The sequence below is a fragment of the Corvus kubaryi genome, unplaced genomic scaffold (assembly GCF_017639235.1).
Source record: "Corvus kubaryi isolate FWS band 111438036 unplaced genomic scaffold, C.kubaryi_AGA036_p1.0 37392, whole genome shotgun sequence".
NCBI lineage: Eukaryota > Metazoa > Chordata > Aves > Passeriformes > Corvidae > Corvus > Corvus kubaryi.
This window is the reverse complement of record NW_024581131.1, coordinates 4,066,635-4,093,714: the sequence shown is the minus strand read 5'-3', so window position 1 is coordinate 4,093,714 and position 27,080 is coordinate 4,066,635. Positions and strand designations below refer to the sequence as shown.

General features: G+C 43.7%; 1 protein-coding gene and 1 long non-coding RNA gene across 4 annotated transcripts in view; both read right to left on the bottom strand.

Annotated features, from left to right (window-relative positions):
- Positions 1-18,743, bottom strand: part of LOC121669610 (oxysterol-binding protein-related protein 5-like) — a 138,717-nt gene extending 119,974 nt beyond the window's left edge. For 2 of the 3 annotated variants that reach the window (XM_042038762.1, XM_042038764.1), the window contains exon 1: positions 18,523-18,743. In XM_042038762.1, coding sequence (XP_041894696.1) covers positions 18,523-18,720 — 198 coding nt within the window. In that variant the 5' untranslated portion in view covers positions 18,721-18,743. Of the gene's footprint in view, positions 1-17,922; positions 18,003-18,522 lie in introns of those variants that run through there. The other variant, XM_042038769.1, reaches the window with a different exon arrangement.
- Positions 18,744-19,824: 1,081 nt separating this feature from the next.
- Positions 19,825-27,080, bottom strand: part of LOC121669589 — an 8,968-nt gene continuing 1,712 nt past the window's right edge. Inside the window, exons 3-4 of the long non-coding RNA XR_006017813.1 lie at positions 23,846-24,028; positions 19,825-20,292 (exon numbers count right to left, since the gene is read on the bottom strand). This is a non-coding gene — a long non-coding RNA (uncharacterized LOC121669589). The remainder of the gene's footprint in view (positions 20,293-23,845; positions 24,029-27,080) is intronic.

Below are 27,080 nucleotides of genomic sequence, written 5' to 3'. Positions count from 1 at the left end.
ATCTCGGCGTACTTAGATATTCAGGGCCTTGGACAGGCTTGTACTGCCCTGCTACATGAAGTCTGCTTTAGCACTACCTGATCTCCAGCTAGCTGGAATAAATCTGCCTCAGGAGCATCAGTGCTTTGAACAGATTTATTCCACCTCACTTTCTTTCATGGGGCTAGGGCCTATGGCTCGAGCTAATATGTTACAGTGCCAGTTGAAATAAATGGGGCACATGTGCAAACACTCAGGCACCTCATTTATCCACCTGTAAAATTTAGTTTGGCGCTTATGGTTCAGTACTGGCACATGTGGAGCTGTTGAAGCTGAAAGATTTCAATAAATGTTAGGGAAAACTGCCTGCAGGCTGCTGGCCTGTCTCCTCATCCCAAGAGTGGGATAAAAAAAGCAAAGCCTTTTCTGGATCCTGACTAGTCTAGTACAAAGCTCTGAAGAGAAATAGAATAAAAAACAGGAGACAAGCCATCAGAGACACTCCAGAAATGCCTAGCACAAAGCCTGGACAAAGCTTTGCTCTCTGAAGCCTGCAGTGCACCAGAGGATGCACTAGGAAGCCACCCTTGCCTACCAGCTGAGGGCTGGGCCCAGTAAGCAGGCAGGTGCTGGATATAAAAGAGAGCAATGCTTTGTGTTTAAGATGCTGCCTTTCACCTGCAAATTGTGTGCCTTTCTTATCTTTACTGGACATTTCTCTTGGGCATCAGCTCACCACGGTCACCATCACAGCTTACCTTAAGCCACCCTCTTTATAGAGATTTTGGCTGTCACCTGTTTAGAGATTCCCCACCTGACTTCTAGAAGGTTGTGGGGGTGAGATTAAAAACCACAAGCAAACAAACAGGGAAGGTACTACTTTTGTACATTAATTCTTCTGGCTTTTCTTCTAGACACATCTTCTAGAAATGCCTTATGCAGTGAAACAGTGCTGAGTAAGGAACCCACACCTGGAAGTGTACAGAGTCAGGACCCTGCTGGGAAGGCTTAAAGGGAGGATTTAGGAGATTTGTAAGCTTTGTGCCAGCCTTAGACCTGAGATAAATGTCTCTCCAGAATACAGAGCTCTCTCATTTTTCCTGTAGCCCTTTTCTCCCTGAAAGAGCTTTTTAGAGAGGGAACATTTTCCTGCCTGACTGAGATTGACTAGCACAAATAGAAATTAATGTAACTAAACCTTGGAAGTGCAAAAAGAAAAGATAAATGAGACCCCAGTGCTACCAAGGATACAATTAGATGGTGTTCACATGGGACTGTTAACAATAGATGCTTTTCAGGAATAAATCCTTATGCTTTCAAGACATATGTCTTTTCAATCACCAGCTCTTTTAAGAGGTTCAAGATAAATGAGTGCAAAGCAAATTAATGGAGAACATAACTTCGTCACTTAACATTCCTGATATTGATTCCATTTCATTAACTGGTAAGCACTTTATACTCTCACAAAGAGATTTTTGTCCCTCCTCAGGTATCTAATTACAAGAATAAAAATAACTATAATGAATCTTCCCCTTGGAGCCTACCTCTAGATATATTTCCAGAACTATACCTTTTTTTCAGTCAGGATTATGTAGAAATTTTAGTAGCAAGAAGGGGATGTGAGTAGTTTTTCTGCAGGCTTGAAGCATTTGATTTGCCTGTTAGAAACACCATCCATAGGACCAGCAGTCCTCATCCTCCAGAAAGAGTGGCAGAGAAAGCCAATAGATGAGTCAGGATGATTTTCACTGTGCCCAAATTAGCAGTGGGTGTGTGCACATCAGTGTGTTTCTTTGGGGGTTGGCTTCCTGTTTGTGGAAGCCATTCCAGGACAAAGCTTGAGCCTTTCTGAGTCATGTTGGCCATTTCACCAGGGTTGCACCAGCACTGAGCTGTGTTTTAGCCAAGAAGATGGTTGTCTTGCAGTACAACACAGGATGGCAACACAGCTCTTCTGCCAGCCCAGCTGGAAAACAGAATACACTGGAATCATTCTCCATGGCTCTATGACTTCTCTGGCACTCAGGGTACCCTCTGCAGAACAATCTTGTGACTCTACATAGCCCTAGATTCCAACAAAGCATAAGGGGTTTCCCATGCAAAGCAGATAAATAAAAAAGAAAGAAGACTAAAAAACATGTCCCTGGCTAGACAAAATTACTCAGGTCTACAGGTAACTTCAAGCTAATAATGCCTGATAAGAAAGGATATACTGGTCAAGAAGAGTTGGGTCTATTGTAATAAGACTTTTTCCCCCCTCTTCCCTGAATTATTTGCAAAATCAACACAAATTTTCAAAGTGTTTTCTGATTTTCAAATAGCTTTTTTTGCTGAACAAGATTCATCCACTTATAGCCCTGACTAGAATGGAAATGACAAAATAATGACAGGAAATTGCTTCTTTCTGCTGCTCTCCACGGCAAGTGTTTAAACGCAGAGAAATTAGCACATTTTTCAGAGATGGAAATCATCCAAGAAATTAAGGAAGTACAATATGTCTTAAAAGACTAAAGCTGCTCCAGTGTTTTCAAAACAATATGCAAGACCTGAGGTGTGTGACTCCTACTGGCACTAGAGAGAGTCACAACATCGCAGTACAGGTCTGAGATGAACATGGCTGAGACATGATTTCACTAAGCTCTAAACCAGCACTGCCCTGCAAGAGCTTACAGCTTCCTGGGAGTACAGAGGAGAAAGCAAACAAACAAAAGTAGTGAAGAGAAAAATCTCTGAATAGCAAAGGCAATGTGTAAGGGAAAGGTAACAGAAATGAAAGTATTATTTGCATTCATTGCCTAGAAAATTGGCAGTGATCAAGGTGAGGGCTTTTAAAGAATGCGTAATCTGAATTTTTTTAAATTAAATTCACCTCTAGTATGAGCTGCAACCAAGTCTACACACATATTGACAGAGATAGACTGACTAAGTTGAACCTTTTTTATAAACACCTAAGCATATGTAGTAAAGAATAAACATCTTTGGAGTGAACTACAGATATCTAAAGTCGTGTAGTCAGTAGCATAAAAACTCCAGTTAATGCACAGCAACCCAAACCATCACAGATTAGTTAATCTGGTTTTAAAAAGGGCATCACTGGTGGCTAAAATGTTTTGCCCTCTGGAAATGCTCACTCTCACTGACTTTTGGAAGATTCCTACCAACCAGAAGTCTAATTAAAGTTAGATAAAAAAGTCTCTCAGATAGTCTGACAAGGTAAAATAACTTCTGTAGAGTTAAAAATTTGCCTGGAAGGCTTTTCTCAGATGGCATTTTAGAATTATTTTCATTAAAACAAAGATCATTTTATGATTGACTTCAATGGGAGTACATTCCCATTAACGCCAAACATTTTGAGAATGTTGTGTTTGTTATATTCAAGTGTAAAATCACTGATTCGTTAAGGAGTGCTGTCAGAAAGTGAGCTGAACTTCCTCCAATGACTTAATTTGGTCTGCAACAAATCTCACTAAAAGGGACAGTTATATCCTGGATATTAAGGTTTTCATGCAGAGGTTCACCAGATTTCACATCTCTACAAGACCACCTTGTTTAACTGAAGGGATTTAAAGCAACTCCTCAAAAAGGGAGCATGCAGAAATTGGTTTGATTGCCTTTTTTTACCAGCAAGGCACTAGACAACGCTGCCTGGCACGTTGCTGTGCAGACTGGCAGCCAGCTGAGAAGGAGCTGGGTATATGACCTGACTGTATTTCATTGGAAAATCATTCTCCTTACACCAAAGGCTTCTTCACCATCCTAAAAACAATCACATCAAGGAGATAAATCTGGCTTTTCCAGTAACATACTGGGGGGGAAAAAAAAAAGTTAGTTCTTGCCCCACTATTGACTTACAGATACAGCAAAATTCAGTCTCTAAATCAGTAATCTCAGAAGACATGAGGACTTCCCAATAGGAGTCATGGTAGGGTTTTTCCCTCTACCCCATCCTACCTACTCCAGAGCCAGCCATTCAATCCTGCATAGGCACCAAGAAAAATCAGTGATAAAACCTCCTTGGCAGGATCCTCTCTTCTGTGAGTTGCCAATATCTCAGCTGCAATCTCAGGATTGCTGTGAACCGGGACCATCTTTCCTTGCATTCCCTCCACAGACCCTGCTCAAGGCCATGGAGCACATGCTGTCACACCAGGGTTGAGATTATAGTCTACCACAATGAGTTTTTACTTTCTCAAGTAAACTATGACACTGACAAATGTTATCTAATAAAAACATTTCTAGTGTGAGGCCAAAGAAGAGGGTTGCAAGTTTAAATGCCATGGCTAAGGGTACATTGTTCTTCAAAGCAGAGGGAATATGAGGTGAAAAGAAGTTAAAAATCAAGCTGCAAAAATATTAGTGCTTCTAGGCATGTCCAGAAACAACCAAAGAGAGGATTGTGTTTTGTTTGATAGAAGGGGTCTGTTGCCCAAATTAAAAATAACTGAACTCCATTTCTCTGAATTTACTTCACTACTTTGCTGGCTTTATCTATGCCTGGCTTAAATCCTGAAGTAATTGGAAATCATTTAAATAGAATAATTCATACTTATAGCACTTGACAGTTCCGTTTGGTGAGTTTTATGAGAGTTTTTGCAAAAAGCTTACAGTAGGCCTAAATTTGCGTATTTGGACCTTTACTGGGACCACTATCTGAGCCCAGAGTGGCATGTTCCCTCTGTGGACACCCCAGGAAGCCACAAGGCAAAAAATTAGTGTGTGAGAACTGATGTTTGACATTCCTAGGCCAGCGGCCAGCCTGGCAAGCACAGCACTTGCAGGAAAAGGTTTAAACTCTACCTTAGCAGCTGCAAGGGCTTTTGAAATCCTATCCTTCGGAAATCATAACCTATTTCTTCTTGGCTTCTGGCAGAGCCCACACTCCTCTTGTTAATAAAGCGAAGCATCTCCAAGGAATTCACAACCACTGGAAAAAAGTCTAATGTAAAGGAGCAATTTCGTTTACAGAGCTCCTGATAAAGGCATTTTACTTTGGGATATGACATGAGGCTATCACTAACAAGACAACACACTTAACCATGAATAAGGTGTTTATAAAATTCCTTGACTACAAATACAGCAGAGCCAAGGCCATGAATAGTTGTGCTCCTGACTGGGCATCTTGCCCAATCCCAAAATTTGGTGCCTTTGGCCCTCCTGCTCCTTTTGCAGGGTGGGCTGGCACAGCAAGTAGCCTTCCTTCCTGTGTCAGTCCCCTCCAAAGTGGAGCCTGGTTCCAATCCCACATTTGCTGAGGCATGTGGAAAGCAGCAGCTGCACACACCAAAAGGCCAAAAAACCCAGATCCTACTACTCTGGGCAGTCCTGGCGAGCTATCTCCTGGAAATCATTAGTAACCTACACAAAGATACATCCTAGCAAAATACAGCCTATTATCTTTAAAAATAGGTCTTTCCACTGAGTGCCACACTTGGGAGTAATGAGCAGGTGTATGGAAAAGAAGCAGGAGACCCAATGGCCCTGCAACATGGTGAAATGCTTCCCCAGGAAGGTACTCCAGACTGTTTAGTGAATTTTGGCTTCCTAGTCAAAGTCCCCTAATTTACATAAATCCTGATCTTTCTGCAATTCATGCTTGGTCATGCTCAACTCTGCTAATATTAAGGATACAATTTTTTTCACATTGCGTCCTCAGTTCTGTAGCAGTTCTGGACTCCAAGACTTCCCTTCAGCTTTTCATTCTTAATTCTATAAGATTATGGAACACTTGGGCAAATACTATTTGTTTTATGCCAGAATAAATGAAGGTCACTAGCTATGAGGAATCAACTTGTTATTAAATCTATTTGTGTATCAAAAGAAGGATCCAGACATAAGAGTACACATATTTCAAGAGAAAACTAATAGTATACTTTTAATATTCATTAAAACTCTGTATATTATGTATAGAGTCATTTTTGTGAGGCCAGAAATCATCATTGGTCATGGTCTGGCTTTTTGTTTGGAACAAGGCAGAAAATGTCACTGAACTCACTCATACATATGTTGTTATATTTTTAAAAACCCATACATCATCTTTATTTAGCAATTGTAAGAGGTGAAGGGTCCCCCACAAGCACTGGTAAGTTATTTCAGTGATTGATTAGCCTCCTTCATGTAAAGATTACGTTTATCTGCTTATCCTCCACCCCCAGTGCTGACTCTCAGGCAGCAGAGCCTCTGGTGTGCTGTCATGTCCAATAAGAGAACCCTCAGCAGGATGCAGAGCTGGGCAGAGAGGGGTGAGGTAAATCAAGCACAACCAGCAGCACAGCCTCCAGGTACTGTTCCCCACCTGACCATGTTGTTCTTGTAAGGCAAGCTAATTTAGCCCATTTGGGGATGATCTAAGGCAGTTGCACTGCTCCTGGTACCCAGAAACAGCCCCAGGGAAGCAATTTGGGTGTTCCTACACAGCATCCTCTCATCAACATACACTGCCGATATCCACAGGCTGCAGTCAGCTGGCATGGGAAAGGAACTCCTCCCAGCACATTGGCAGGAGGCAAGAGAGCTCCCAAACTGCAGTCTTTGGTGAGAATATTCCAAAAACCAGCTGCACCTGACTACTTTCCCCATGGTACAGCTCAGCTGGTTCGAATGCCTGAGGAGAACCCCCTCCTCCTCTTACATCATAGCACAGAGATGTGGCCAGGTAGAAACACCTCATTTTCTTCCTGCACCCACCTCCAGCTGAGCCAGACAGCCCTGGCCCAGCATCCACCCTGCCTCTGACCTACATGTCACCTGCTGCCAGTGCTTTTGCTGCTTGCTTCCAGGTCACTGCCCTGCCTCTAAAAGCACATTCCCTCCACCTTCAAAACCTTGACAGAGTGATTTGTAGCAGCTGCTGTCAACATCCACTGCTGGCAGCCTGGCCCTCAGCTGACAGCAAAGCAGACAGGTCCTTCCTCCTCCCAGTTCCTGCTCTATGTATGTATTTGCAGTAACAATAAAAGCTCAGGCACCTTCCCCATCACCATTCAAGACATTATAGCAGCCACAGGAAAAAGCCTTTTCCTCCCTGATCCTGCTGCTCACTGAACATGCGCTCCCTGCTCGTCCTCACTGCTGCCCAACTAGACTTCTATAACAAAAGCCAATCAACCTCAGGTAGCTACTGGAGGAGTCAAAGACGACATGATTTGGTTAGGTCACAGTCTGATTGCAGCTCTGAATCTGCCTAAATCCATTAAAAATCCTAATGCAATCTTGTTCCCATCTATTGAGTGGATTATAATAGCAAATGTGTTTCCAGCCAAGCATTTTTAGGGGAATATTTCTCTGCAGACCCTTTCGAGAAAAGAACCCTCTGACATTTCTTTGCTCAGGAGGGTCTGAACATACACTGCACCCTTTTGTGTTGCACCTGACTGATCCTTGTGCATGCAAAACCAGTCATCCTCTCTTCAGAGGAGTGCCATTTTCTTCTCCCTTCCAGAGATTCTGGGGATGTGATCCAGCTGATGCACACGGTCAATAAATGGGACTCTCCCTGGAGATACAAAAACACATCTCCAGTCATTTCAGCTCTGGCAGCTCAGAGAAACCTTACTCTGCATCCAGCCATGGCCAGGACAGAAATGCCCTTCTCAGAGGAAGCTGGTGAGCTTGGCAAACCACATCCTCCTGCACCATGAGGGACAGAGGATGAACAAATCCCAGGCTTGCAGAACAAGGAGCATCAAAGTAGAAAGCTGCAACATATCCTGCCAGTGATTTTTTCGATGTGGAACTCAGGGCCAAGCTGGATGGGTTTGCCTCAGCCTTCCACTGCAGTCTGGGCAGCCTGTCACACCTCCAGGTGATATATTCTCAGCATTGGCCCTTGATCAGACTTTCCCTGTCATGTCCCTGGGCCAGTACTCTAACATCTGACCAGAAATGCCTCCTTTACCACATGGAAATGACTTCTAACATACACAGAGTTAGTTTTGCATATTTGCTATTTATGGTTAAGGAAATGAGGAAAAAAAATAGATGCTTTTTACTTATATTGTCAAATTAAAAATGTCCTTTCTTCTGGGGAGGCAAGGGACTATCCATATTTAGTGCTACATTGTTTCCCTTATGAAACCCTATCTTGTGTAATTTTTTGAAAGAAAATTGGTTAAAATTCCAAACAGGCCAATTCTCTGCTGCAGAAAAATGGAAACTAACTTCTCTGCGAGCACCATGTATTTACTTACAGTCGAATGAAGCTGAAATGGCACTTGCAAGTGACCAAGAGATGTCATTGATACCTTCCACGGGGCTGGGTACCCACTGGGTGGTGAACTCGACCGGCTTTGGCAGCACCCACCAAATGGTGCCAGGCAAAGTCCTGCCTCTCGGTCTGAGGTGGCTTTTTTCCAAGGCTTTAAATATTGCTCTTACTTTGAGGACAAGGACAGCTTGACTCAGAGCTAACGGGTCAGGATGACCTCAAGGATGCTCTTAAGAGTTTCTTTTCTTTTAAGTGAAGTGGCCCTGCAAATGGCTTATTAAAGTGGCATCAATTTAGCAGTGGTTTTTTGCAGTAGAATTTTGTATTTCAGCTTCCCATGGAGGGTTATGCATTTCTGTTTTGTGCTCAGGAAGGAGGAGGCAGTTAAAAAAAAAAAAGAAAGAGGAGTGAACTGAATATTCATGAGCGGGATAAAGTAACATCCCTCTCTTGAAGCTATGAAACCAAATAATTTTTAATGGAAAAATATAATCATATTATCTCATATAATCTACTATACAATGATATTTTCTTTTAAAAATGCAAGATATTTCATTAATAAAAAATCCTTTTCTTAGTTTTTCCTGAATTTGTTTTACTTTTTCTGGTAGCCAAATAAATTAATTTCAATAAAGCAGTAATATATCAAGTGTCAATAATAAAGATATTCCAGTATTGGGAAAAGATTAATTTCATTTTTTTAGGAGTTTGAGTTTGTTAAAAAGACAACTCTGCCCTGAGAAATTTGGCAACCTGTGTTTGAGTAGAGGGATTACAATATTACAGACAGATTATATTTGCTTTGCTGGCCACACTGACAATGTCTCCACAAATTTCCTTTGTTGAAAGCAAATATAAGATACACAAAAGGGACCACACTCCTTTCCTGGTTAACTACCACAGCAACATCTGCATCTCCTTCTCTCTAAACACTGCAGACAAGGAGTCCTGCCAGCAGAAGTGATCAAGTCTAGAAAGATTCTGTGCATTGATGCAGCACCTCCTTATCTTCCCACAGACCACCTAATAGTTCTTGTATTTCCATACCTCTCTCCTCCAGTGTATCCACTTACTGCCTTCTGTATCCACCAACCATCAGAGGCTCAGGAGGATCATGAACTTGGTGATTCCAAGCAGAATCACGCCAACCACCTCACGCACGCCACGTGCCACAGCCTTCCTCTCAAACTTGTCATAACCTGTTTCCGTTTGAGAGCTGTCCCCCTCTGATGAATTTTGCTGAAATGTTAGTGCTTCATGGACAACAGAATCACAGAATGGTTGAGCTCAGAAGGGACCTCTGGAGGTCATCCAGAACCCCAGTTCATACTCTGGCATGGCTCTACAAGCAGCTGGAGGGTCCCTGCAGCCATGGACAAAAGAAGCTCTGCATCAGCCACCTTCTTCTGTGTGCAACTTACCATAAGTTTTCCAATTCATGAACCCATGGGCTGGTTTGTGCTGTCTTTTTAGGAAACCTTTCAGGGCTTTTCCTTTTGCATAAGGATTGCATAAGCTTCAACTTCCTAGGAAACTGGGCTAAAAAAAATTCAAAGCATATTAAGTGTCACAGCTAAGATTAGAGCCTGCAGGCAGGGATATGTAAACCAAATGCGTGCCATGAAGGAAGCAACAGTGTAACCGAACCCACCTGGCTCCTTGTGAGCTCCTGAAAATCTTTCACAGATTTCAGATCTCTGATGGACTCTAGGATGCAGGAATGAACAAATCTTAGGTTTAGCACCAGAAGAGACAGACCCTGGGCACAGAAGCACTTGCTTTGATTTACAAGCACCAGCTGTCACATCCTATGATAATTAATTTCATTAACAGGCCTGATATCAACTTCTCATTACTAAAGGAAAGTGTCAGAAACAGCAGAAATTGCTGTCATTACACATCTGCTCCACCAAGACCGATAAATATTCCGCTCCCATGCTGGCAGGACTGCCAGAGTCAGGAGAGCAGCTGCACCACTCGCTCTGCTGGCAAAATGAGCTTCCTTACAGACCAGCAAAGGCAACGTACTGTGAAGCTGCGTGTGAGGACCTGCGCTTTTAAGGATAAGGGACAAACTGCATGGCAGCCAGCTGACCTACATTTACAGCTGAAGATGTAAAGCTGACCCACAGGGACTTCTGTCTAACCTACAAACACAGAAGGAGTGCTACTCAAGCGGACCATGTCTTTTAAAATTATAAACCGAGCAGGAGCAGCAGCATGGGGACAGGCTTTTCCTGCTGCCACATGTAAGAAGCAAACCAGTTCAATATACCATGGTAAAGCCACTGCCAGCAGGGAAGCACATCCCAGGATAACTCCTACCACCTCAATACGCCTTGCTGCAGTGAGGAAAGCGGTTTTGCTATGTGGAGGCAAGCAGAGTGTGCAGTGCAATGGCAGCCTGGGCTAAGCTGGGCAAACCAGGCCCTGGGGTCCCACTGGAGGCAGTGAAGCTGCAGCAAAGCCAGTGCTGCTGTGCTGTCTCTGCTGCCAAGCTCATGGCATCGAAGCTCACACAACAAGCAACACCGAGCCACAGACACAGCTCACCACGTGAGCAAGGATAACCTCCAAAAAACAAAGGGGACAAACAGTGCTTTGTAGGGTTGCCAGGCCATAAAGAGAGAAGAGGAAGAGAGAGAGGCACAACCTTCCCCAGGCACAGTGGTGATAATTGCATCAGCATGAGAGAATCACACACATTTGGGACCAGGTTTTTAACCCCCACCAAAGTAACTCTGTTGAGATCAGTGCAGTGCTGCTTCACACTGTATGAGGAGGTCCCCATTGGCATAAATCAGCCTTCAGAAAGACAAGCTCCCAGTTAATTTGCTGAGTCCTCCCCTGAAAACCCTGATTTTTCTTGAACAGAGCATTCCCTGTCCATCTGTGGAGCTGCAAGGTCACATGACAGCTGAAGAGTACATGAGCCCTTTTTCTAGCTACAGTGGTGAAGGAAAGATGCAAAAGAAAACTGAAAGTTACTGCAAGACAAAACTGCATATCCTAAGCCCACCTATTAAAGACAGACTGTAAGTGTTAATTAAGCTACCTTGCCTATAGCTAAATTACATCACACCATTTCATCCCTGAATGACAGCTCTGTACTTTGGAATTTTATGAGACAAAACCAAAGCAAGGAATAGCTCTGGTGGGCTCTGTAAATGTATGTAAATAACCACAGAAAGAAATGATCATTAATAAAGCCTGAATAGAAAGACATCTCCCAGATTACTCAGTATTAATTTCCTTTTAGTTTCATTTGCAGAAACCTGACCACCTTTTATCAAAACTTCACACAGACAGGACTTTTCCTGGGACCATAAAAATGCAGATGCAATAACCTGGGAGCCAGTGCAGCTTAGCTGCAGCATGAAGCAGGGACTGACTGCTGAGACACAGCCACGTGTCTTACCTGCAACTCGGAGCTTGTGTTGGTGCAAGTTGCTGCAGTGGGTGTCTATATTTATCACACACTTGACTGGGTCATGTTTGTTACCTTGGTTCTCAGGTAGAAGTCACCTCCATATAGGGTCTTCATGGCATTTCTGTGACACCCTGATGGAAAGCGTGATGCCCGTGTATTGGAGACAACAGGAGACATAAGCTTGAATGCAAACCATTCATGTTTTCATTCCTTGTCCTTTCACCCAGCCAGAGCCTTGTGCCATAAAAGGGGGATAAGCAGTTGACTAAATACTTCCTTTTTTTTTTTTTTTTATATTAAACTTTGGTATCCACCATATTAAATAAGGACAAGAGGAATGAGGTTTGGTTTGGAGACCAACCAGGAACATTTAATATAAAACCCTAATTAATCTGCTGTGATAGAACTGCTTGAGGAGATTCTTGTTTCTTGTATCATGGATTCTGGAAAATAATTCAAGTCACAGAATCATAGAATCATAGATTATCTTGAGCTGGAAGGGATCCACAAAGATTATTGAGTCCAACTCCTGGCCCTGCACAGGGCAAGCGTTCACTGTTTTTTTTCCTGAGACAAGTGCATTTTCCTCCCATGCTTATTTTCAAGCATAATCTTTTATATTACAAAGGTTGAGGCATTTACCAGGGACTATCCTAACAAATCTTATCAGTTCAACAAGTCAATTCCAAATTTTACTCCTCACAGATAACATTTCAGCAAGTTCACGATCAGCAATTCTTTGTGGCCAAAGTTAGGCCCTTTTTACTTGTAGGAAATAAAGACATTTATATTCATTCAAGGAAGATGGATGAGAAAAACATTTCAAAAGTGATTGCAGGATTCAGTATCATAAGCTCCTAAACCACTTCTAAAATGTTGGAAGGTCAGAGGCTTTGAAGCTGCTTTTGACAACTTTTAAACATTTTACCCTAATCTTGAGCTACAGCAATTTACAAGAACCTGAGGAGATGACAGATCATTCCACAGTAAGGAACAGCCTGTCAGACATCATTTTTGTTAGCAACCATCTCCTCTAAGAACAGAGGTAATGACCAGCATATATTCCATGTGGCAAATTACATATTCCCTAAAATCTATACTAGTCATCTGGATTTATGAAACATTGCAGAACTCTCTCAAGGGAAACCAAAATAACAAGTATATAATCCCTCTGTAGCCTAGCCTGAAAATTACAGGACTGTAACATCATATAGGGCATTTTCCTCAAAAATCCTTCCTAAGAAGCCAGCTGGAAAGAGAAGCCAGGTGTGTTGGGGACACATTTTCTATATTAGCACTACAGTATTGGCTGAAAGGTCACATCCCTCCTTGTTTTCAGTGTCTTATATCTGAGTTCCATGAAGCAGCAAATTAAATGATTACACAATCTTTTAAAGTTCCCCCCTCCCCATTTCAGTTACCTACGTAGAAAAAAATTTTTTCAACTTTGTGCCTTGTACTAGCTCTCTGTGTGAGAACCTATTTTAGCCTAGATTCCCACAAATTGCCACATTTTAATGGTTTCTTCATCAAAGGAGCAATGCCCATCTGGACACACTTAGCCAGCCACATTTCATCACACACATGACATGATGCTTGGTACAGAAATGCACCATCTGCTTCAGGGTTTAAGCTTTCATATTGTGCCCATCTTTTGCAAAAGGTTAAGGGGACACAAATCTTTGCTTACATGGGGTCATGGGTGAGTCAGTTTGTGCCGTTTTGCCATTTGCTGCTTCCAAACCAGAAGCTGAAACTACTCTGGGGTGCTGCCAGTGTTGCAGTTACAAGTGGCCACAGGTTGCTGTCTTACTGATGAAACTTTCCCAAGGAGAGTCCAACAGGCTTTCCCTTCCCCTTGCTTCCATCCTGCATCTCCTTATCCCTGGAAGGTTCACATGAAAACTGCAAGGGAGGAAATCTCTTGTATTTGGGGAAGTAGAAGTGCACATCCACACATGCTTTGTAAACACTTCAGTTTACATTAAAGGCATGAGCTGTGCATAATCATTATCATTTTGTGGTAGGAACACCTGGAAAGGTCCCAAACAGTGGCTGCCCACTAAGATCAAAGTGGCTACAAGAGCTACACCATAAGGGAGGACATGAGCTGCTCTGGAAAGATCCTATCACCCATCCATCTGTTGTGGCTGTGGGTGTAGAAACAGGGAGACTGGTTGTCACCTAGCTCCTGTTTTCTCCCAGACTGCACTGCTCTGCAGATGAAAATGAGCAAACTTCAGCAAGCTTTGCTTTCCAAGATGTTATTTCCATGGAGATATTCCTGAATATCTCCAGCTGGTGTCCTGGCTATGGATTTCAGTTTTGCTTCTAAAAGGTATTATAAATAATGTGATTAAAAGCAAATAGGTTGTCTTTATTGCAAGGGATGTGGGTATCAGGCTGGTGAGTTTTTTGGTGGTGCATATTTTTCACACACAAAGAAATTCTAATTTTTGTTTGCTTTGCTTTCTAAATTTCTCCTCTGGTTAGTTTTTATCTGTCTTTGCATGCCAGGCATCCTGGAATCTGGATGGTGCACCATGGAAAAACCATCCTCACATATTCTGTGAAAGAATGAAATTTGCTAGTGGGGAAAGACCCTTCTTGGTTTTATCCAGTGTAATTTGGAATGTGAGGAGGTTGCCGGCTCTGCTGCTGAGGTGGGTGCAACATGCTCCAACCCTTCACTGTGGAAAACTGAGCTACCTAAGGTACCTTCTCCTGGTAGGGTCCACTCCCTTACTCAAGACAATATTTTGCTCAGAAAGCCCAGATCAAATGTTAGGTTCTGTATTCCCTGCAAATAAATGCCTTACTGTAGCAGAAGATGCACCATTTGTCAGGCTGGAACATTGAAATGGAAGAACAATTCCAGTTCTCATTCCCACTTTTGATCTGGTTATCTATGCCACAGAGCATAAACAGTTTCTTGCCTTATTACTCCTAGCATGAATCTACAGCACATTAGGTTTACACATGGATATCGATAGTAAATATTTCATGTTATGACTCAATAATATGCTGGTTTATATGTAAGCACATTGCCTACCAGCTTCCTACTTACATACATGTTAATGGGATTATGTTCATATAGATATACAGAAATACAAATTCACATCCAAGCTAACCAACAAACCCAAAAAAGATAAAAATAAAATCACTGCAGACAGTTCACATGTCATTCTGAATTCCAAGTGTTTTAAAATATGACTGCAATTTGCAAGTCCACATTCTAAATGAACATGCTGTAAGAGCATTGCATAGAAGCTATTTTAAACTGTCAAAATACACATCAATGTATTTCCACTTTCTTAACTCAGGTCTTGAGCTAAAACCAAAACATTTCCAGATAAATGCTTTTCAAAGTCAAAGAAATGGATCTCTTGGATCCATTTCTGAGGAATTGCCAAATATAATCATTAATGAAGATCACAAGCTTTATGTATTTTTAGTCACCTCCTCTTTCTACTTTTCTCCATTTTCTCCCCTCAAGGCAAAATGACTAGAAATGCCGTTATCTTTTATCTGCTCCAAGAAAACTGAGAAACTTGCCACATTTACAAGGCTGAAGGAGGCAATTGGAGTGCAAAGCACCACCCCAGAGGACTGACAGCAGAACAGGAAAAAGTCTGCCATTCTGTTCTGAGGCTGGCTGCAGTCATGGCCTTCCCACTGCTACAAGCTGAGGGGCAGGCCAGGAAAGGGCAATTCATCCCATGAGACTGAGCCTCATCCCCTGCCCTGCCACAGGGCCCTGGGCTACCCTCGCTTCCCTGGGACTGCTCAGAGATCACCAACACAGCTCAGGCACAAGGAGCACTCCTTGGATATCCATTCCACCGGTGCCCAAAGCGAGGCCACCACTACTTTTGGTTTGACAGTGACAGAAGTCACCAACATTTTGCCTGTTGTGGCACATGGAGTGATGGCAAAGGCTGAAAAAACAAGTCAGCAGCCTGTATCCAGCTCTTTCAGGGTTACTATTTTGCTGGAACACACCAGCAGCACATCGGTAACGGGGTTTCGAAAGACCCTTTGAAGAATCAAGAGGATCACTCATTCCCCTCCAAATAAATTGCAAAGTGGCAAAGCTCCATTTCTACCATGGGTTACCTTCAGTGCTTTCTATTTAAATCTAAAACCAGCAAAATTCACATCTTCACGCACAGTTTCCTCCCCTTTTTCTTCTTTTCCAGTCTTACAACTATAACAGCCACAGATTGCAACTTCACAGATGCATGTCTGACATTAATACAAAAAACTTCTCCAGGAGGACGAACAGGTACAGAGTTGGTATGTCAACACTGTTTTTCACATTTTTTAAAGTTAAATCTTAACCTGAAATAATCTCTAATTCAGATTCCGCAAGAAAATCCCAGGAAATCACAAACACATCCATAGAACTAGGTATAAAATGGCCTCATCTTCCATATAATGACAGAGCCTGTGGTTTCTAGAAAGGATGTTTGAAATCCAGTGAGTATGAATGTCAGCTTCCCATGGCTCACGTGGAAGCCACAGCCAGCAAGAACAGGAGCAGGAGTGGTGCAGAAACAAAGGAACAAGCAAAAAAGCAATTTAGACTATTTACAGGGCCAACAAAACAAATGCTTAGGAGACACAGAACCAAAGTTTGTCAATGCTACCTGGCACGATTGCACAAAAGTCATACTAAACCATATTTGCTGCATCACTTCTCATTAATACAAAGTCTTACTTCACTCCCCTAACCACAGGTGATAACAGGGCCACATGGCTTCATGGATTGCCATTCCACTTGTCATGAGAGCCAGTTCAACAAGTTATCTCCTCCTGAGCTGAAATACAGACGAAATTGCACCAAGTGAGACCTCTCCTCCCCACTTGGACATGATGGGGACAGTCCTCCTTACAACTACAGCTGCAAATCAATGCTCCTCTACCTACAAACTTGGCCCTCCCACTCTGTCCTCTTCCCAGAGTAGTCAAAACATAACTTCCACACAGCTTGGGAAGGCAGCTGCGGTGCAGGTGATTCCAAGAGGCTATAGCCAGCCCCATGCCATTGGCTTCTGGCTCCCTAAGGAACCCATTGCATCCCAGGCCAGTATGGTACTGCAAAGCTATGCCAGCCAAGGCAAGTCATGAAGCTGCTCAGGTTCCCCCCTTGGCCCTCAGGAAGAAGAATGAAGAAAAGCATCATTGCCATCAACAGTTGTGCTGCACACAGCCCAAGAGTTTGGAAAGCTCTAGCTTAGGAAATCTTTGGGGACTGTATATAGCTTTCATCACCTTTAATTTAATACATTATCTTAGCTCTAGGGAAGTTATATTGTCCCTGCACTTTGTTCAGCAGGGATCTGTTTGCAGAAAACACTGACACCCCACTTCCTGCACCACCTCTCCTAACAAAAAAAACCTATGAAATATTAGAGAGAGGTATTTTGATCAAGTACAGTGATAAAATGTTGTTTCCCAAAGCTGTCAAAAATACACATTCTCCAACTCCCCGCTGAGTATCAGGGGCATTGCAGGTTGTTAGAGTGAAACTCAGTTTTTAGTGTCATTTTTGAAGCAGCAGGTATGACACACTCTCAGGATTAGCTGCATCTTTGTATATTATAGGACTGCTGCAGTCTAAAAAGCTGCATTCCTTCATTCTGTTCCAGTGCTGCTGGTCAACCATCAATTCCTTAGGTAGCAATATTTTTGGGGACTCTTCAGAAATGTTTATCTAAAGGGCTGTTTGCAACTGATGTAGGTGCAATGCAGTATCCTGCCACTTTGAGCACCACAAACTTTGGGGGATACATTAAAGACATTCCCTTCCTTTGCTCTGCCCTATTTTTGCTCTGTGGCAAAGCACAACTTGCAAAACGATCCATAGCATCGAACTTCACAGAAGTTACCCTTAAAAAAGAAAGGGCAAGATTAATCAGCAATTTTTAGAAGACTTGAGCAAATATTAGCAAGCAGCTCTGGTATTTTGAGTTTCCACTAGCAAAATAATAAAACCAAAGGAAACATTTTAATATCAACATCTTGCAGCTGCATTTTGCTCTCTCATGGCTAAAAGCTTAAATCAATGTGTTGCAGCACAGGAAATAACCAGAGTAGGACACAAATGCAGTGTTTCAACTTAGATCATTGCAACAGTTAATCGAGCATTTTGTGACAGCGAGCCATTTACCAAGTACATTTTCACATAATTAAGCAGCAAACGAGACACAGTCCACAGGAGCTGCACATTTAATTGTGTCAGCAATTAGATCATAAAGCACTTTACGCATATAGACGTGGCCATACGGACCTGTCTTTCTATACTCACCGTGCAGCAAGGCATGGGTGTAACGTTGGTCTCAAAAGAATTGCTTTAGAGCCCCAGGAAGAGCAACCTTCCTCTCACTCTCATCTCGGGCAAGTCAGTGTTTCTGGAAGGTGGCCAGGCAAGATCAGATTCATCAGCCAATAAAATTGTCTAAAGCTGCCGTTCCACAGGAGAGCGTTCCTCTGGCTGCAGCCTCAGGAGCAGCCAATAAAGGAGAAAATCAGCATCAGAGTGCGGGCGAGCATCTTGCCCCGTACTAAGGGTCTGCTCTCCAAAAATCCAGCTTCCCCCTGCCTGTGCTGCTGTACACAGTCATCCTGCATGAAAAACAACTTGCATTTGGCTTGCCTGGCTAAAATAGGTGCACAGGTATTCTGAACACTGACAAGGGTAAAGGAATCAGTCAGGCAGGTGTCTCATGAGCTGGGAAGCAATACGGTGACATTCGGAGCCATGGATTCATGCTGCTAGAGGGGCACCACAGCAGACCTAGCTTTTTGTGGGGCACTGGGAATTACTCAGTAATTAGCTCACACAACATTGCTTCACTCAAAGACAGACAGTTCATGGTGGGCAATGTGGAGACTGTGAAAACCTTACCCCTATTTTATCTTCCAGAGCTGGACCTGCTGCAGTGGCTGCGGGAAGCCATCCTGTCCTCAGCCCCACGTGTTTGTCCTGGACCTCATTGCCATTCAGAGGAGCCCTTGATTTCACCCTGCCAGTGCTACAGCAGCAGCAAAATATCCCAGTGTGCAACAAGGCTTCACAGAGGTGGCAGTCGGAGCTGTCTGGCATCTGGGGATCCTTAGGGCTTGCCTTTCCTTAGAAAAACAACAAAAAGCCAGTCCAGAAAAAAAAAAAATATCAGTCTTACTATGTGTTATCTAACCAACGGTAAATCCTGAAGGTGACAAGGCATTTGTGGCAGTTATGCATGTTAGCAGGTCAAGAAAGGCCTTTGGAGGTCTTTACTTGTAAATCAGCAATCTGCAGAAGACCAGGCCTATGTGTCGTCAGTCTGAACACACATATTTTGACAGCAGATGACAAACTTTGCCACAGAACCTTAGTGGAGAAAAAGCACAGGTGCTCTCTGCATACTATTTGACTGCCTTGCTGGCATTTACCTCTCCTAACCTCTCTGAGGTGAAAACTATTTGGATTTGTTTCTACAGAAATTTTGCACCAAGGTGCTTTATCTGCAAAACTGAGTTGCCACCCAACTGAGGGCACCCCTGGTGAAATCCCACGTTCCCAGCAACATTTCTTTCAGTCTCCTGACACAAATGAACAGCAAACACCATCCAATCTTCACCAGTAACATTACATATCCTCACCTACATGTATTGGAGGAAAAAGTGGTCTGTAGTGCAGACAGCCCTTTGGAGGGTTAAGACTTCGCAAAAAGCTACACTGCACCTTGAAATGGGAAGGGATTCATAATGAAAAAACAAAAGATAACGAAAAAAAGATTTGAATATGAAGATTGGAAATTAGAATAGATTAGATATTAGAATCGGGTCAGCAAGACTGTCATTAACAATAACTGGTTTTCATTTTCACGTGCCATTGCCTTTAATCTCCTGGTTTATATGGATATATTTTACATATTCATGTGACACCTCTGCTCTCTTTTTACATATTTATGTGAAACCTCTCCTTTCATGCTGGTACTACAGCTCTTTGGAGGACAACAAGCCAAAGATGTTTCCCCCAGAGCTCTGAAGGCAGTGTTACACTGGAGGAGCTGGAAAAGAGGCTCCTCGAGAGCCACAGTATGCTAAAATCAAGCTGCACAGAGGCACAGCCTAACCAAATTCAGCAGCCTGAACTTTGTACTCTGATCTCAAAAAGCCACATGTGCAAGCATTTATGATCTGGATTTTCCTTTGATGTGAATTGGCATAGACCCATGTCAATTCACAGAGCCTTTTCTTCCAGCTGGGGATCTTCTGCTATCTCTGGAAAACACAGGGTTCCATTTGGAGCCATGGTATGCTGCCATATTGCCCATTCAAGGGTAGTGCAGGGCAGGGAGCACACACTAACCTGAAGGCAAGTACATGCTGAGGGCTCCCTTAAATATGGTCTTGGGGCTTGGAAAGGGGTTTGTCAAGTAGTGACTTCAGAAAACAGTGCCCTGGCTGCAAAGAGGCAGCCAAGCTGGACATACACTTCCTCGGAGCAGCTGGCTTAAGGAAACCAAGGGACACTTGACAGCAGGTGAGGAGCCCCCTTACCTTTGGGAGCAGGAGAGCACAAAGCCAGCAGCAGGCCAGGACCCACACCAGGGTCATACGAAAGAGGGGGATGCCAAGCAGGTTCCCAGAGCAGCCTGCCTCCAGGAACATCTTCATTTTCACACAGCTGAAAAGAAAAAAAAATCAGTTAGCCAGGCAGCTGTGCTGGTGTCCCATCCTACTGGCAAGCATTGGGTTGGTTTAGGCTGGAAGTTGTGCACATTCTGCTAAAAACCTGGTGAATACATACATTTTCCTCTCCTGTGTGTTTAGAGTGAGGTCAAACTGCAGAGAGGGGTGCTGGTGCAGGGTTTGGTTTAACACTCATCATAAACTTTAGTTTCAGGATTTAAATGCCGTAATGGAGAACATTTTCCAAGCTGCTTTCTACACACATTTGAGGTGGTTTGGGCTCTAATTAATTTGGAACAGGGCAGGGAGTTCAGAAATTTTCCTTTTCTCTCTCTCTCTCATATTCCCGTGTCCCACTTTAGTTTTAAAGTGGCAAGGCTCATCTAGATTAAGGCACTAGGAGGGAGAAGGAAGAGAAAGAAAAGAAATCTAGCTGAATTAGAGATAGCTGACAGGGCATTTCATCAAGCCAGTTGTGTACTCAAAGCTTTTCAGAATCCATAACATGAGTGGCCATGCAAATCAGTGAGTCATTGCAACAGCTGAAGGGGAAAAACCCTACACAAAAAAAAAAAAAAAGGAAAAAAAGAAAAAAAGGCAAAAAAAGCAGAACTCTGCTCATCTGCTGAACCTGCTCAGTGAGGAGTTTCCGTAGTGTGCTTGTGCTCTGCCTGGCCATAGCCCATTTTTATTCTCTTTAGCACATTTATCCTTTGTGAACTTTGTGAACTAGGGTGTTCCTTCTGGGAAAGCTACATCACTTTCTTACTACTAGGACAGCCCAGCAGCATGCAGGAAGCCTATGACACTTCAGGAACTGAAGCATATCTTTGTAGTTAGAGCTGAGGCTATTAAATCTGCGTTGGGCTTCTCTGTAACACAAGATCAAAAGCTGTTTCCCTCTTCCCCATCTCTTCCAGCATTTGGATATGCAGCTGGCATCTGTGTCTCCTCAGTGAGGGGGCTGGACAGTCTTAAGCTTTTAACAGCAGTCTTCTGATTTTGTATGTTTTATGGGCCCAGTATTTGCATGATTCTTTAATACTTATATTTTTTAATATATAGATGACCTCAGTGTTAAAAGAGAATATATTGATTTCTGGGAGAAAATTGCTTTACACTCAACTCTTCACACCTACTTTGATCACAAAGGACAGCAGGATGCTGTGATTTTCTGTAGTTTCACCTTTTCTAGCAAGGAGTGATGAAAGGCCATATATATGAAAAAATCATAAAACAACAGAAGAGCTTAGACTGTTTTTTCAGCCACCTCAAGTCTAAGCAGTCCCTGCTTGTTGGGACTGCAGAAACATGAGAAAACCAAGTGCAATATGCACCAGAAAGCAGGCATTGATCCTAGAGTACAAAAAAAGCAGCCTGCAAGACAGTAACAGAAAATTATTTCCCTGCAAATTGTCTCCCCCTGTGAGAAGCGAGATACCCTCTCTTGGAACAGGCAGGTCAGCAAGCACAGCACCCAGTGGCCCTTGCTTTGAGGGGGAAGGCTGCTTTGGAGTGAGCAGAATGTGGAAGAAGAGACAAGATCGAAGAACTGGTGTTTCAGTCCTCAGCTCCACAGTCCTACTTCACACAGTCCCACTCCATGAGCAGCCTGTGATGAGCACAAGGGATGAAACCAGCTCTGCCAAAGCTGGGGGGTTTGCGTGGCAGGTATCTGTAATAAACACCTCCTGTCTATGGTGTCCTGTGATCTATCATGACAGATACCTAACTTACTCATTAACACAGGAAAGGAGACCTCAAGTGATTCACAGCTGGGGAAAGAAAGAAACAAGTCATGTTGCTCAGAGCTCTGATTCAGATGAAGCAACTCTGCAAGTCTAATAATGCAGCTTTTGGCCTTTAGAGTTATTTATGGGAAAAGTGAATTTGAACAGACCTGCTGGGTTTGTTCAAGAAAAGGAAGGGACTGGGTTTTTATTTACACATACACCCCTCTTAAATCAGTTTGACACTTGCAGTATAGACTTGATGCCCTCTGCTTGGCAGCCTCATTACCATCTGTAACGAGTGTAACATCTTATAAATAATTTATGTTGTAACAGCAAATACAGTTTAGAAGAAAGAAAACATTTAGGGAATCTGGGATCAGAAAAGGCTAGAGTGAGTCAACACGGGCCTCTCTGTTTCCATGGAATTAAGAGCATTACTCTACCCGCCTTAGCCTCAGTCAAACTGCAGCCCAGGCGACCAGGCAGGAAATATTGCATCAGATTATCAGAAAGGAAAGAAGAGCACTAAGCAGGGAGGAAGATCTCCCAGGCAGGGAGGGTGCTGGACTGGGACCCAGCAGGAACCAAACTTGTTTTCCGTCTCAGTTGCTGATTTCTGTCCCACTCTAGGCCAACCCCTAACTGTGATGGGGAGAAAATCTGTATAAATAAATGAAAAATTTTAGCAAACAGCCATTCTGGCGTAAATAGCTTGTCACATCCCATTTTCTGCTTGTTGAAACAAACTTTACCCATGCTTTCTCTGCTGCACTTGGACTAATTTATCATGCATTATGTATGTTCCTCTGTCTCAGAGTTTAATTATTCATGAATCCCTCCACCTTCACCTTCTTTCTCCTTCCATGTGCACAAGGACCAGCAGGCACAATTCATCAACTCAAGTCCTCCATCACCACCAGCTCTCAAGGTGTGAGCCTGCAGCCTGGCCCAGCTCTGGACATTGCTGGCTCCTGCCAGAGATCCCCAAATCCATGTGTTTACTGACCGGTTTGCTTCAGACCTCAGGAAGGCGTAGGAGCACTGCGTTAAACCTGGCTCCTGATGCACAGAAAGATCATTTCCCCTGGGGCTCCTTAACAACCCTCCTGCCCCTCGGGTGCCATGGGCTGGGGAGCAGCCCGGTGTAACCCTTGAAAGTGTGGGGTGGCCACCAAGGTGGGCACCAGCAACCCCAAAGTGAGGTTTGAAACAAATTCTCCTCAGCCCCCACAGTGGCAGGAACCCTGAGGAACCACCTCAGGGCCCTGAGGGCCCTCTCGCCTGGGACGGGACTCGCTGTTTCTCACAGCACCATTTTCAGTCCATTTCTATCTGGAGGGAAATGTCTGAAGAAGGCAGACCCACCCACTGGGTGCCAGCTTACACAGGGACCTTGCCTGTCCTGTCCCCAGCAGTGGCAGGAGCGGGGTGGAGTAGATGTGGTGGCCAGATCAGACGAGCAGCCTGGGCCTGCTGGCGGCAGCGTGGCCAGGAGAAGATCCATGCCTGGTGTGGTGCCCAGGTGCTGGCAGCAGAGGAGCGGCCACTGCAGGGAGAGGGGCCAGGGGCTGCCCTATGACAGATCCACCCAAGTCCATGGATTCCTCCCCAGCCACACCACCATGCACTGCCCGACCTGTCCCTGAAACTGGTGCTGCCTCCGGGACAACGTCCTCCAGTGAGAGCACAACTCTCACCAGCAGCAAGAAGTGAGGGACACAGTGGGAGGAACAGCCCTGAGAGCAGCCCGGGGTGGAAGAGAGGTGAGGCAGCGTGAGGAGCATTTATAAACCTGTGGAATGAGGAATTACATACAGCACAGTAGCTTTTTCTGAGAGCCAGGATCTTAAAGCTGTTCTCAACCGCGAGTGCCATGGGAATCTTGATTTGACTCAGGTGTGTTCTCATCATCATGCATGGGAGCCATGAAGCATAAGAAAACACTTGATGCCAGCCCAGTCCTTCCAAGTCAGCTCCCAGCACGCAAGTCCAGCCAAACTGAGAAAAAGTACAAAATTATTACTGCTTTCTGTAACTTAAGTGCCAGATACCATTGCTTGCATTTTATTCCAGTCCCCATTTCTAAACAGCCACAAATGGATTTGTTTTTACAAAACCAGAGCACTTTTTTCCTCTTTTTAGTAGCTGTGATATCCCCCAGTGTAGAAGAGGTAGAATATGCTGTCACCACTGCTGTCCTGGGCCAGTGCCCTCACCTGCACTATATTGCAACTTCATTTAGCACAGAATGCCTCAGTCAGCACCACTGGTGAATGCATCAAGTATAATGTGCTTTTTGTAACTTTTAAGGCTTCCCCTCCAGCTTGTATAACATTGCTCAGCTGATCTCTTAATTTCCTACATGCAAAAATCGAGCTCTTTGTTCTGAAACCACACGCTTTCATCTCCTGCCAAAGGGGAATCCATCTGGGTGCCGTGACTTCCACCCTTTGAAATGAGTCCTCCCCACACCCGATAGCAGACAGAAGGCCTGTGGCCACAGTTCAGGATGCCTGCCTGGTTTTGGTTTACCAAGGAAGTGGGGAGGATTGGAGAGAGCAGGCATTCTCAGCCTAGTCACAAATCCTTCCTCACAGCTAAACCTTGCAGGATGGGGGGGATTTGCCCAAGTGTAGCAAGACCCTAACTACACTGTCCTTTCCATTTGCTTTCTGCCTTTGCTGTGAATTTAGTTAGGGGAAAAGATGGCATTTCATTTAACTGTAAGAGATATTTTGGGTTTTTCCATCCCTTAGAGCACTCTGGAATTGGTTTCCTGTGCAGTGGCTCTGCTTGGTGCAGAGAGCCTGGGGCTGTTGCTGGAGACTGGCCCATGAGAGGGAGATAAAGCCTTTGCAAGGCACGACTGTGAAACACTGCTCTGTCCACTGCAACTTCTTGGGCTGGCCCCTCTGCTGCTTTTGCATAGCAAGAACCAGATCATAAAGCCAGACACATCCTACAGCAACTGTTCTATCCCAAACGTCTCGTCCCCCACCCACAGTCCTTAGCCCTGGCAGGTCCTGCTTGCCTGGCCACCCTCACACCTGCTGCCTGTGTCTCGGTGCAGCTCAGACCCCCACCTCATGTTTCAGTTTCATTGAGGCTATTTCTTGCTGTAATTAGTCAATTGATTCCCCCATATGTGAACACTGAGGCATCCTGAGACTGTCACTTCAAAAGGCTTTTGTCAGATTTGTCACCAATAATTAAAGCATCTCCACCCAAGCAGACTGTGCTTTTGATCAAGGATAAGCAGTTTGCTCCTGACTGTGGGCCAAGGAAAGCCATGATTTGATTAGTGATGGCAGATGTCCTAGTGAGCAGGGGAAACTCACTTTGTTATGCTTAGTAGCTCCTGCCTTTCAATCATGGGAAATCATAATTTGACTATTAGCATGTAAGAATTTTCCTTACACACCAGCAAAGTTAAAAGGGCACTGTCAGCTTGGAACACAATGCCTTTCCTATGGAGGCTGATGAGAGGCTCTACACTAATCTCTCCCTGCTGTTTGCCTGTTGGTTTCTGGTACAGTCACAGGCTATTGAGATGTTTTATTTTTTGCAATGGAAGAATTCAACTCTGCAGAAATTACTTACTTTTTCCTTTCTCCGTTGTGTGAAACAAGAAGCAGCACCATAGCTTCACGTCTGCAATATTTGCAGTATACACCTGCCATGAAACACACAGGTTTTCCCCACCACAGCAAGAGTGCTTTCTGCTTCCCCCAGCTTTGGGAAAGCAATTCACCCCCACAACGCAGCTGCTAGCAAAGACATCAGCTCATTTTGCAAATTCTTTTTGGGGTATTTCAAAGATGATTGTTTGTCTTTGTTAATGATACCAACATTGAATTGCCTACAAAGCCCTCTGATTTTATTCCTACTCCACCCATTTTGCTGAAAGGAACTACTTCTGAGAAGTTTGCAAAACTGCCTTCAAATGTCTCCTAAAAATTTTGTGCCTAAGAAGTCTGAAAAGTGGTAGATAATTGCAAATGCTGCTTATTAGAGTGACCATGATCACCACACTGCTGTCTCATGCCTCAGCTGGTTGTGTTTATCTCCTGCCTCTGGCCATATCATTCATTGCAAATTCTAATCAGGAAATGGTCCTTCCCTCCTTGGCAGCTGTGTCCTCAGCCCAGAGAAAGCCGCCACCTGAGTCCTCCAGAGTCATCCTGCCTTTTCCAAAATAAACTAAACGGCAAAGTCCTTGGAAGTTGAAATGTTCACTGAGTAAAAGCTCAATCCCAAGAAAAACTGCAGTGTTGTGGTTTTTCTGGGTGCAGAGAGCAGTCTCTGCAGACTGTGGTGCTGCTGGTTGTGTTTTCACTGGGATTCTGGCTCTGCCTTGTAAAAGCATTTACAACATATTGATCACTTCATGTAATAAATTGCAACTACAACAATGTTTCATCTGGAACTAACTGACTGTAGTTCATAGACTAATACTTCCATGTCCTCCTAATATCATTTAAAGCCAATGACTTTGAGAGAGCTATAGGGCTCTAGTTTGGTAATAACATTGTGCTGTCCTCAGGCTGACTTTTAAAATTTCATTGCAATAGAATAATGTAGCCAGAGGGAAAAAAATTAAAAGTAAAAAGATATCTAACTTCTGTCTGTGAAATGGGAAGTGGATAGCTTAAATATATGTGATGGATGGCTCAGTGCAATGCTTTTCAGGACAGAGCATATACTTTCTACAGCTCTTCAGAATAAGGTCCTAACTCAAAATTATAAATCAGATAAGAAAATACTGCATAAAAAATACAGGTCTTTAAATAGGTCAACAAATAAAATACCAAAATCAACACATAGGAAAGCTGTTGGGGTTAGGGAACTTGCCTTCAGTTCTATATGGCTCAGAATACCATCTGCAGGAAGTTTAAAAGGATATTACTGATTGACATCCATATACATTCAGATTCCCTATTCTCTGTCCCATCCTTTTCAAAGAAAAGGAGAGAGAGAGAGAAAGAGAGAGAGAGGGGAAGAGCGGGAAAGAGAGAGGGGGAAAGAGAGAGGGGGAAAGAGAGAGGGGGAA